Source organism: Chrysemys picta, chromosome 5 (assembly GCF_011386835.1).
Source record: "Chrysemys picta bellii isolate R12L10 chromosome 5, ASM1138683v2, whole genome shotgun sequence".
Classification (NCBI taxonomy): Eukaryota; Metazoa; Chordata; order Testudines; family Emydidae; genus Chrysemys; species Chrysemys picta.
In genome coordinates, this window is record NC_088795.1 from 62,838,428 (window position 1) to 62,850,730 (window position 12,303).

The window sequence follows — 12,303 nt, forward strand, 5'->3', positions numbered from 1 at the left end:
AGTCATGGGACTACTCGAGTGAGTAAAGTTACTTGTGTGTGTATAAATTTTTGGGATTAGGCTATAAGTATGCAATTGGAGCGGAAGGAGCCAACAAGCAGAACACTTGACTTTCAAGGTTTTCTTCACAATAACTTCATGTTTTTGGACTTGCAATCTCTTTCTCATTTGTTGATTCCAACTTAAATTGTTTGAACTGTGGAAAAAATTCTGTTCTCAGTCATATCCATATAACTCCCATTGATTACCATGGGAGTTGTACCTGAGGACAGGATTTTGCACTATAAGATCAAGAAAAGATTCTGTCAAGGGACTATTCATAGATTTATTTCTTTGACTCCCCATTATTATTCATTACAGTTATTCAGTTAAAAGCTTTATTGCATTTTGACAGATTGCAAATCCAGAGAATAAGAGTATAAGTCTATGTATTTCACTTAGAAGCATGAAAATACAATTTCCCTACCATTTTGGATATTTTCCATTAGACAAACATTTTTTTATTCTGTTTTCATTGCTGTAGCTTCTCTGTTTTGTTTACTTACTTATTTGTGCACCCGGGTCATTTACCATGTCTTCAGTGATGTTAGCATGGCCCAAGAAGCAAGACTTCTCAGTAAAAAGTGAGCTGAAATGCATGGTCAAATACATGAATCTGTTTAAAGTCCAAAATCCCTGCAGCTGCAGAGGTTCAGTGAACAGGCAAATGGTGAGATTTCACAGTGTAAGAGGGCTCAGGGTTCCATTCTACACATAGCTCAGCTCTGTGGTAGCTGACTGCACTGAGGAATGGGGATTGGACAAAAGTAGGCAAGAGGATTTGCCACCATGAGGTGTTGTAGAGCCTGCTCCAGACATTGGACTGCAGTAACTTCACTGGAGTGATTCCACAGCCATTTTGCCCTGGGAGAGAGAGGATTCTCCCCATGCCACCTTCTCAGTATGCAGTCCAACTACTTGGGCCAAGCTCTAGGAAGAGGATTTGCCCCTAAGAAAATACATGTGTAAACCTAAAATGACAAGTCTATTTTATACCAAACATTTGACAATCAGTCCTTCCTTTTAGCTACATGCTAAGAGCTGGGTGTGGAATTCTGGGCTTATGCTGTTCTTTTAATTACATCTAGGGATGGGTGTGTGTTTTTAATGTTTAGAGCTAGAGTTTGGACCACCTGCACCCTCCCTAAAAGTTTAGCAGTGTTGGGATCCAGGGGTTTGTTTCAGCCCATTTTAGAGAGATGTGCCACTTATAAAATCAGAACTGACACCAGTCACCCCCAAAGTTCAGTGGTGTTTTGAAACTTGGATTTGGGTTGGGTCCATCTCTGAGAACACTGGCTGTTAAATCATGATATGCATCTTTCTCTTATATTAATAGTTAATCAACTATTCATGCAGCAAAAACGTAAGTCACGTGTTAGGTACAAAGCCTTTCACTTTATCTTTAAAATGTACACATTTGTGATTTTTAAAGTCTACTCATGTATTTTATGGAGCCCTCATTTCCCATTGATTAGCTATGGGGGGAGGGATAGCTCAGTGGTTTGAGCATTGCCTTCCTAAACCCAGGGTTGTGAATTCAATTCTTGAGGGGGTCACTTAGGGATCTGGGGCAAAATCAGTACTTGGTCCTGCTAGTGAAGGCAGGGGGCTGGACTCAATGACCAAGGTCCCTTCCAGTTCTAGGAGATAGAATATCTCCATTAATTTCTTATTTTTTTTTAAATTTTGATTGCAATGGAACCATTGAGGACTAAGGTGCTACTCAGCATGAGTAGTGGTGGAAGAATCTGATTTAGGAAACTACCTATCCCCAAACCCTCCCTCTGCCTCCAATGTTTTTTCTTCCCCTTATGGTCTATCTCTTGGCTAGACAGCTGGCTAATTTTGCAGTAGCAGAATTATTATTATTGGTCCTGTTTTCTCTGACATAACACATTTTTAAAAAGAATAAAATATTAAGAATTAGGAGGAACTATCACACTAGACTGAGAGAAGGTCTTTCTTGTGGCTCAGGGTGAGATATCAAGCAGGGGAGTAACTGGGGTGATGTTTAGTATTTAATTTGGATTTCATAGTATGGTTTCATTATTTCAGGAAGTCATTAAGACTTTTAAAGTAATGATGATCCCGTGAATGTTAAATTTCACTAATGATGTTTTGAAATATTAGTTTGTAATCACTGCAATATTTCAGTAATTATTATGACTGCTTAGTACTGTGCCACACCAACCTCTTAAGGTATTCAGTAGCACCAGATGTTCCATGCCTTGGAGGAAAGACTTGAAAATGCTCCAGCTGTTAGGTCCTATAGTCGCCAGCCCTGGTGAATCTCAATAACTACTCAGATGTAACTAAAATGAAGGGATATTTTATTAGGCAAGAAATGCCAAGGGATATTTTACTAGGACTTGCAAGGTTACAAATACCTTGCAGACCAATAGAAGGTTTGGGAGGCTTGGGCTTAGTGCCTGGAATGCCATCTCCAGTCCAGTGCCCTGCTAACAGCAGGTGGCAAACTTGCAGGTTTCCTGGATAAAATCAGTCCATCGGTCTCATTGGGAGCCCCTTTACATTGTTCACAGCTACAATGGCAGCATTTTCTGCACAGCTTCTGATAAGGGAATGCTCCAACAACAATGGCAGCTATCCTATATACCTCCCATCCCCTCCCCCACATACTCCGTGGCTAAATGTAATTGTACAAGGTCAGTAAGCCCTTCTTACGTATCCAACACCTGGTCACAAAACACTGACCACTTCGCAGACTAATCCCCAGTGTCTAAGGCATTTTGTCTGCAATAGTGTTTTTCGCGAGCCTGTCCATTTAAGAGCCTGAGCTAGCCACCAGGCCCCTCCTTGCTCAGTCATCTGGCTGCAGGTCCCATACCTAGTCTCTGCTGTTATGCTGCAAATTCTGCAGAACTCTGAATCTGGTAGTAGAGTCTGCCCATCACAGTCTGCTCTGCACTTGGTTCTGCAGCTTCTGCTGCTGCCTGTTCCCTGCTTGCCATGTGGTTCCTCAGCAACTTCTTCCCTGTAGTCAGCATCTTTATTTTGCTCTTGGCTCATCATGCAGCAAGTTCCTTCCTCAAGAGAGAGGTTATTTCTTGGGTCAGAGTCTTTTATAGAGTTTCTATCCCTCCCCATATTGGTCAAGAGAGGGGGCCTGCATCCATGTGTCCATCCTGGAGGGTCAGAGGGCAGCAAGGGAGATAGCAGTTTTCTGCTTAGCGGATTCATCACATTTCTTTACATTTAATAAAACAATACAGTCCTAGTCCTTGTGCAGTACAGTCAGGAGCGCCGCCAGCTTTTCTGCCGCCCTAGGCGGTGGAATGTCCCACTCCAAAATGCTGCCCCCCACAGAGGCGGTGGAAGGGCCTGCTGCCGAAATACTGCCGCGGTCACCACCCCCCAAATTGTAGCGCCCTAGGCGGTTGCCTAATGGGTTGCGCCGGCCCTGAGTACAGTGCCAGTGTGGACGCTGGCCAGAATCTAGCCCTCTGTGTATTCACTTGTATTGAGTACTACACATGGTATAGAATAGATGTTATGCTTTTTAAAGGCTATAGTCTGCCCTTCATCTATGAATCATGATTATGTTATATATACACATAAAATGCCTGTATGCCAAACTCTTCTTGATGCTAATGAGAGTTCTGTGCAAGGAATGAGGACACTCAAGGACAGATTCTCAACTCTGTCCAAGTTCTGCACAAGCAAACTTAATTGTGGCATTTCCTAGCTTGTGAGTGCTTAACTGTGCAATCTTTTAATATTGTTTTCTTTTGTATGTTATAGACATATAAAATAGGGTTATATAGTGTTGCCAGTGTTAAATTAGATATTCATTTTATAGTGTGAGTATGAAGAAGTATCTGGGCCAGATTCTTAGCTGATATAAACTTGTGTAGCTCCTTTGGGATCAATGGTTAATACCAGATTAGGATCTGATGTTTATGAAGTGTATTTTATTGGCCTATTTTTAAAATTTTTTTATTGTTTTTCATGATTTCTAGGTACTAATGCAGTTGCCTCCAGGCAGGTTGGCTGATGTGTTTGCTCTGCTAAAATTAGGACCAGATTATCAGCAGGAGGCAAGGTGTGGTGTCATCGAACACCTCAGTGGGAGAGTTAATCTCGTACTGAAAAGATGCAAAAAGGTTTCACAGACATCTCATTGGGAGATGGGCAGGTTTGAGATCACATGGGTCACACTCTTCTCCAAGATCTGCAGTACCTAACACAGCAACTGGCAGCTGTCCGCCTGAAACCACTCTTACTAACACTGAGAATCCTGTATGCAGATGTGAATATATCCTCCAATTGTTGAGCTGCTGTGCACTCCAAAGCAGCCACCACACCAAAACAAATGAATGTTTCCCTGGCATGTGAAGTCTGCATCTGTTTCATAAGGTAACTTACCAATAAAGCAGATGAAGAAAGATAATTAACTTTTTTATGCATCCGAAGAAGTGGGCTGTAGTCCACGAAAGCTTATGCTCTAATAAATTTGTTAGTCTCTAAGGTGCCACAAGTACTCCTGTTCTTCTTTTTTTATACATATGTGATTTAATGAGATTAAATGAGACTAAACAAATACTTTAAAGTTCTTAAAAGATGAACATGTTTTTTGTTGTGAGTTTGGGGGATCTTCTCTGTGTGTATTTTAACAGAAGCCTTGTTAAGATGTTTGGGACTAGACAAAGTACTCTCAATTTCAAATCACTGAGGATAAGAGATGATATAAATCCCCATACTTCACTATATGTCTGTACTCCACATAAGTATAAAATAAATCTTTTAGGTTTATAGACTAATTTGCTTATGATTTTTGTCCTATTTGCATGAAATCAAATGATTAAACAGTGCTTGTTAAATGCTAGTTAACAAGTAGTCATGCATCTGCTCTTCATGGAAATTTTAATATTAGCCTGTTTTTGAAAGGTATGATCCATTGCACTGTACTTAAAATTATTGTCATGGACATTTATTACTAGAGTAAAGAATTCACAGGTAAATAATACAGGTGAGCATAAAGGAAGGCACTTCACCTGGTATACAGGGAAGTATAGATGGAAGTATACTGAAAAGTATTAAAAACAAAAGATTTTGAGCAACGCAGTAAATATCCTGTATAATTCATCAGCGTTTTCCTCTGCGTGGCATGGTATAATTTTGGACAGAGTCAAATGATCAACACATTTACTGTTTGTTGTTTGATCCTGGGAGCTGTGATTTTTTTTTAAACTTCCTTTCAAAGGTAAATATGATGAGAATTAATATGAGACAGAGGGAGGACATGAATTAAAAACTAGAAGTTGTCCTGGGGTGGACTTTGTAAGAGCATGATTTGGGGAGCAAGGACAGGGCTAGAAACTTTCCAAGTTTCCACATATCTTTTTAAATTATAATTTGTTGTCAGTGGGTGTGTTCAAGTGTTGTGAGCAACCATCAATCTTCAAACAAGTACACCTCTACCTCGATATAGCGCTGTCCTCGGGAGCCAAAAAATCTTACCGCGTTATAGGTTAAACTGCATTATATCGAACTTGCTTTGATCTGCTCCCCTGGAGCACTGCTTTACCGCGTTATATCAGAATTTGTGTTATATCGGGCCATGTTATATCGGGGTAGAGGTGCATTGGGACTGTCTGATTCAGGCTGTGATGTACTCCATGTCCGATATTTCTCATACTTTTTTAAGGCCCATTATAACTGATAATATTGCTCCAGTAAACAGTAGCATGATAATGGATTGTCTTGCTACTGTCGATATGTTTCTGTACATGAGTCTGCCAAGACATTGTAGAATTATGTTTCCTACTTTGTTTTCATTAAAGGTTTGATTCTGTGTAAGGCCATGTAGAGGTTCATGGTTTGGCCCTACTTTGTTAGGCTAATTCAGTGCATTGTGGTTTTGAATGGAGATATCGTGTACCAAAGGGCCATCCAGTTTCTTTTTGTGAAAAAAAAAAAAAATTATTTAGCGCTCGTACTAACAAATCAGTTTTTAGGAAAACCTTTGTTAGGAGTAAGCTTCAGCCTTTTCTTAAACTGTGTTGAAATTTAAATATTAGTACAGTAATAATATTTTTATTAATATTATTGGAATCATCAAGGTCCTAATTCTTCTCACTTGAAAATCTATGAAGGTTTTGACATAGACTTCAATTGTAAGAAGATCAAGCTCATGTATGGAGTAACTAGACTTACTGGAGCCATAGGTTCAAATGCTACCAGGGTTAACGCAACCCTTCATTCTTCGAAAGCTGAGAATTTGAAATTTTCATACAGTTCATTTCTAATCAGAGGCAGTGTGTGTAAATGAAGAATTTCATTCATCGGGAGCCATTTTCCAATGGTCACTATATTTCAATGCTACGTTGTTTTCCAAAAGATCTTTTCAAAAAGAAACTTTTTTCTTAAATCCTAGTGTATTTGGTACAGTGATTATACAAAGTGCTTCAGTAATGATATTATACTGATTCAGCGTTGTTCTTAAAAAGTAAGGTCCCGATTCAGCAAAGCACTGAAGCATGTGCTTAAGCATAAGCAAAGACCTAAAGAACATATTTAACAACATAGCATATACATTATTATCACTCTTGGAAGGATTAGATTTTTGTGGATCATAGAATATCAGGGTTAGAAGGGACCTCAGGAGATCATCTAGTCCAACTCCCTGTGTAGAGCAGGGCCAATCCCCAGACAGATTTTTGCCCCAGATTCCTAAATGGCCCCCTTGAGGGTTGAGCTCACAACCCTGGGTTTAGGAGGCCAGTGCTCAAACCACCGAGCTATCCCTCCCCTCCAAGGGGAGGGTTAAATGTCGGTAAATGTTGATTTCACCATACATAGAGAATCGGATGAAAAAATATTTCCATTGATGATAATCAGAGTTTACAGATAGGCAAAGAAAGAAGAATGCTGCTTGAGAACTTTTTAGATTCAAAATCATGTGATTTAGACTTTTGAATTAGGCTTATTATAAATAGACTAAAACAAATAGTAAAAACTGGCATAATTTGTTGATTTCTGGATATTTACTTTCTATATTTTGACACGTGATGTTGAAAATTTGTGTTTTAATGGTTTATAAAGCTTTAACTTTTTGAATTTTGTCTATCCCAGTCAATAATTATCCCTGCCCCAAGTCTGGAGGTTAAGTCAAGATATCGCAATTTAGGAGGTAACAGGTGTGGCATATACTTGTTACAAAGAGGATATAGTTGACTGATAAACAGGAGTTGGAAGTAGTTTTAAGGAAGCTGGGAAAAGGAGGGTTGGGGCTTCTAAAATCTGGTTCCATGGGAGACAAATCCACCCTTTTCCCACCCACCTTTAATTCTCAGATGAGGGGAGGATGGAGGGGTCCCAGCAACAGGCTTGGACCAGACTGGAAATGGGGAGAACTGATGGCAGCCCTCCTAAATGATTAAGGAAAGAAAGATGACCAGCAGTGTACAATTTATTGCTGCATATTCCCAGATGTGTTAAGTGAATACAGTTGCAACCTAATTAAACCACATCTATTGCAGCTTGCCTTTCTACCTGCATGGCCAGGACAACAGCCCTGAGCTGAGGGGCTGGATTTTGACATCCATGGTATTACATTCCAGAAGTGCAAGTACATCCAACTCAGTCATACTTGCACCGACTATGAATGTGATACTGTGAGTATCAAGAGCACTGAGGCTTAAATTCCCACGTTAGTAAAAACAAATCCCATTGTTCCACTTCAGGTAGTTTTTTTGAACAGGAATGAAATATGTTTTCTGACTCTTGTCAGTGTATCTTTGTTTTTTTCAACAGAGACCTAATTCTTCAACTTGATCACAGTTACAGTTCAGATAAAATATGTTTCTGCATTAGCTACCAGGGCCCCAATCCAACATGCATATAACTTTAAGTACATGAGTAGTTGAAGTCAATGAGATTATTCATGTGCTTAAAGTTAAGCATGTGCTTAAGTTCTTTCTTGGGTCAGAGCCTCCGGGTTATGGTAAGGCTGACCTCACCATAACTTGACATTTCCATAGCCATAAGGCAAACTAAATTAGTGTACACTATCATTCTTTCATGTTTTGATTCTCTTTTTTTCTTTCCTCTTGTTTTGTAGGGTTATAAAGCTACATCTGTTCCTGCAGTGATTTATAACGACAAATCTTCCACAACAATTGCCTTCATCTACTGTTCTGGCTTCTACTGTTAGTCAGCAGAAGAGAATTAAACACAAAGCAAAGTACTCTTAATCTCAATAGACAGAGAGACTTTGTCACAGTATGTTCTGTACCAAACTGAAAGACTTGAAGATCACTGGGGAATGTCCTTTCTCCTTACTGACCCAAAGTCATATATCTGATGAACATGAGGAGGAATGTGCAGAAGTGCCAAATAGTTCTAGAGCAGCTTTGCCCATCTGCAAAGAAGTCAGTGAAAAAGACACTCATGGGACCCTTCCAAAAAGGAAAACCAGTAGAAGCAGAGTGTATCTGCACACGTTAGCTGAAAGCATCTGTAAACTGCTCTTTCCTGAGGTAAATGATTACAGTGTACTGATGATGATATTTTATTAGAGCATTAGGGATAAACATTCAAACAATGTATTTTAAATAAGCATTAAAGTATTTGTAAGTCCTTGAATCAAGTTCAAGCTCCTTGTTCTTCCTTCAAGGCCTTGCAAAGCTCTGTCCTTGCCTACATCTCTGCTCTCATTTCTTCATTCTCCCACTACTGCTGGATATAATTGTGTCAAAATCCATTTTGAATCGTTGTGCCTCTTTCGCTTCATCCCTTCTTCCATGCTGCTCAATACTCTTCAAAGGCCTCCCTTCTCCATTTACATTAATCATCCTCCATCACTTCATTTCAATCACTCCTTAAAAATACATTTCTTCTGCAAATCCTTACACATAATCCACTACAGATAGCTATTTTGCATTTTTATTAAAAGGATTTACCTATTTCCATACTGCTTCTATACTGAAGGCCCTTCTGGCATATTGCTTGTTTAAACTGTATTGTTTGTGTTTGATTTAGGGCCCAAACCTGTAATGCTTACTCATACAAGTAGACCTTCTGAAGTCAACAGGACACCTACGTGCAGTATTGAAGTCAGTGGGCCTACTCGCCTCATTAAGGGTTACCTCACCTAGCTTCCAACTGCTTGAAGCATTTCCTACTGTATTGCACTGAACAGAATGTCTGTGCTAAATTAATAATACAAATAATAGTGACATGCAGAAATAGTAAAGACATATTTTCAGAGGTGCAACTTGAGGCCTAGTGCAAAAGGAAATAGAAGATTCACATGCCCTGCTCAAACTAGCTGAGCAGTCAGGTGCCACATTCCGCATGCACAATATCGGTTTCAAAAAGTATTAATAGTAGTTGATTTAAATACTAAAAATAAATAATTAAACATTGTCCAAATAGTGAGGTCCATGCACAGGCAAACTCCATTGATTTCAATAGTAGTGAGAACTGAGGGTTTGACTCAGTGAAAGGAGCTATGTGAACCTGCACCAAACAGATTTTAGAAAGCATCTGCTTGACCTGCAAGGGTATGTGTACACTGCAGATGGGAGGGAGACTGCCAGTCCATATAGACAGGCTTGTGCTAGCTTGCGTAGGTGTTGCAGCATAGGTGTCAGCTTGAGCTAGTCACCCAAGATTGGATCCAGGGGGTTGGGTGGGAATGGACTCAAGTGGCTATCCTGAGCCACCACCCATGCCCCTGCAACCACACTTCTATTTTTAGCATACTAGCTTGAGGAGAGCTAGAGCATGTCTGTCTACTCAGGCGGGGAGACGCACTGCCAGCTGCAGCATAACATAGTCCAATTGTCTGGCTTAGGCTGAGTTCCATGATAGGTGTGATGTCATGTGTATAGCGCATGCTGGGACCTACTAGTGGATGGGGAGTTGGTGATCAGTGGTCAAGTTGGTTGTCATGAATTCTTAATGGGGGGAAATAAGTTTTCAACTGTTAATGTGCTGAGTGTCTATGTTAGCTTGGCTGGTGACATTCAGCACACATTTCTGCAAGCGATGGAATGTTGTTCATTCTATTTGCATGTCTGTTTTCACAACTCTTCGATTTCTTAAACTCAGCCTATCAATTTTTAATAGACTCTCTCTTTTTTTTTTCTTCTACCTTCTGCCTTGTGCAGTAATATGAAAGACAGCCATCACTTAAAACAGTCAGTTGTAAATTCAGAGAAAATTAAATTCTGTAGGCAAATGTATTGACCACAGTGCCTTCTTGCAGTGGTCCCACCACACATTTGTTAAAATAGTGTCTGTGACCCAAGCATATTTTGCTTGGCTAATTTTAATTTTAATTGGCTGCTGCTAATTCTCTCTCATTTGCTATTTGGAGAATGATATAAGTGTACACAGCTCTTCCATATAGAAAGACCATAGTCCAGATCCTCATCAGGTATAAAAGGATGCAACTCCACTGATGCTGTGACCATGTGCACCAGCAAAGGATCTAACCCAAGGTCACTACAACAGGAGTTAACAGTCGTTGAAATCAGTGGAGCTCTGTGCAGTCACAGCAGTCTGTTTTCATCCTATCAGCTGCAGGATCAGGGCCTGTTTTCCCAATCATCCTCCCTTCAAGATGGATTTAAGTTTGTTTAAAAGCTTATTTCTTACTAGATTACCTTGTGCTGCCCTGCCTAACAGTGACTTATGTCACCCTTTTTTCAATTTGAAAACTTCAAAGCAAAGTGCCAGATTGTGTCCCTGATCAGAGCGTGTCGCTTCCATTGATGTCAGTGAGACTTATGCGTAGGAATCAAGGGCACAATATGGCCCCAAATAACTTTTCATTAGGCTCAAGATACAAGAGAACAGGTGGGTTTTTTGCTTCCTTGCTTGTTTAGATTTTTTTTTTTTTTTGGAGTGATACAGTACAATACTTGGAGTTGAGTAAGGAGTTGGATGGCCCTCCACAATCTGTTCCTGTTGATATGTTCGAGTGAATTACATCTTGATTAAATGAGGTAGAACAGTTGTTCACTTTTGGGTTTATTTGAAAACCAAACTATTTGCCTTCCTTATGATATTTGTTTTTCTGGCAGAGTATCCTTCCTTCCTGGCCTGTCTTCTGGAAGCATACAAAGTAGAAATTACAGTGGAACTGATACATTTCCACTGGGGGTAGACAGGCCAGACCAAAGAGAGTCTGCACACAGGGACCCTGAAATGAGAGTATAGCATGCTCCCTGGCGGTTTTCTGTGCTGGACCATGGAGGTGTGGGTTTTGGGTGGTGCTGGGTCATGGTCAGTAGATCCAGTCACAGGGCAGATTCACTGGTCCAGAGCCATATATAAGGTGTGTGCAGAGAGCTGTGACTTGTGTTCCAGATTGGTGGCTGGAGTAGGAACTACAGAGTGGATGTGCAAGTGTGAGCTGGAGCGGGGGGTTGGATTATATCCTCCAGGCACCCTAGTCGGTCATTCTTACCAAGTCTTTTTACCTGGCTCTTTAAGTAACCAGAATTTCACCCTTAGGATGCCTTTTTTAGATGGGCAGAGTCACGTTGGGGTTATGGGAATTCCTATATTAAAAACTATTCTCTTTTCTCATGTATTTTATCATCACAAAAATGGGTGTAGCGGTTACTTGAGGCACTGGTTGGTGCTTATTTTGGAAACTGTATTTTATGACTTTTCATCTTGACCCCTTCAACGTGACTTCCTAAAATTGCCAGGAAAAAAATTGCAGCACTTAATGCCCGTAGAAATGTTATTGCTTAAGAGAAGCATTATCTGTTGTCCTTCAATGTGGGATGTATAAGAAATATAATTAGTTTTTTAGGAGAAAGTTAACTGCAATATGAAAACATTGCATTAGTAGGAGCATTGCCAGCAAATCAAGGGAACTGATTATTCCCCTCTATTCGACACTGGTGAGGCCACATCTGGAGTATTGCATCCAGTTTTGTCCCCCCCCCCAACTACAGAAAGGATGTGGACAAATTGGAGAGAGTCTAGCGGAGGGCAACAAAAATGATTAGGGGGCTGGGGCACATGACTTATGAGGAGAGGCTGAGTGAACAGGGCTTATGTAGTCAGCAGAAGAGAAGAGTGAGCGGGGATTTGATAGCAGCCTTCAACTACCTGAAGGGGGTTTCCAAAGAGGATGGAGCTCAGCTGTTCTCAGTGGTGGCAGATGACAGAACAAGGAGCAATGGTCTCAAGTTGCAGTGGGGGAGGTTTAGGTTGGATATTAGGAAACACTATTTCACTAGAAGAGTGATGAAGCACTGGAATGGGTTACCTAGG

The 12,303-nt window shown here is 40.4% G+C and overlaps 1 protein-coding gene across 5 annotated transcripts in view; it reads left to right on the plus strand.

Moving 5' to 3' along the window:
* Window positions 1–12,303, plus strand: part of GUCY1A1 (guanylate cyclase 1 soluble subunit alpha 1) — a 49,157-nt gene that overhangs the window by 18,723 nt on the left and 18,131 nt on the right. For 3 of the 5 annotated variants that reach the window (XM_065596478.1, XM_005299333.4, XM_065596479.1), the window contains exon 2: window positions 8,126–8,543. In XM_065596478.1, coding sequence (XP_065452550.1) covers window positions 8,289–8,543 — 255 coding nt within the window. In that variant the 5' untranslated portion in view covers window positions 8,126–8,288. Of the gene's footprint in view, window positions 1–4,022; window positions 4,420–7,544; window positions 7,680–8,125; window positions 8,544–12,303 lie in introns of all 5 variants that reach the window. The other 2 variants (XM_024106223.3, XM_065596477.1) reach the window with 2 other exon arrangements.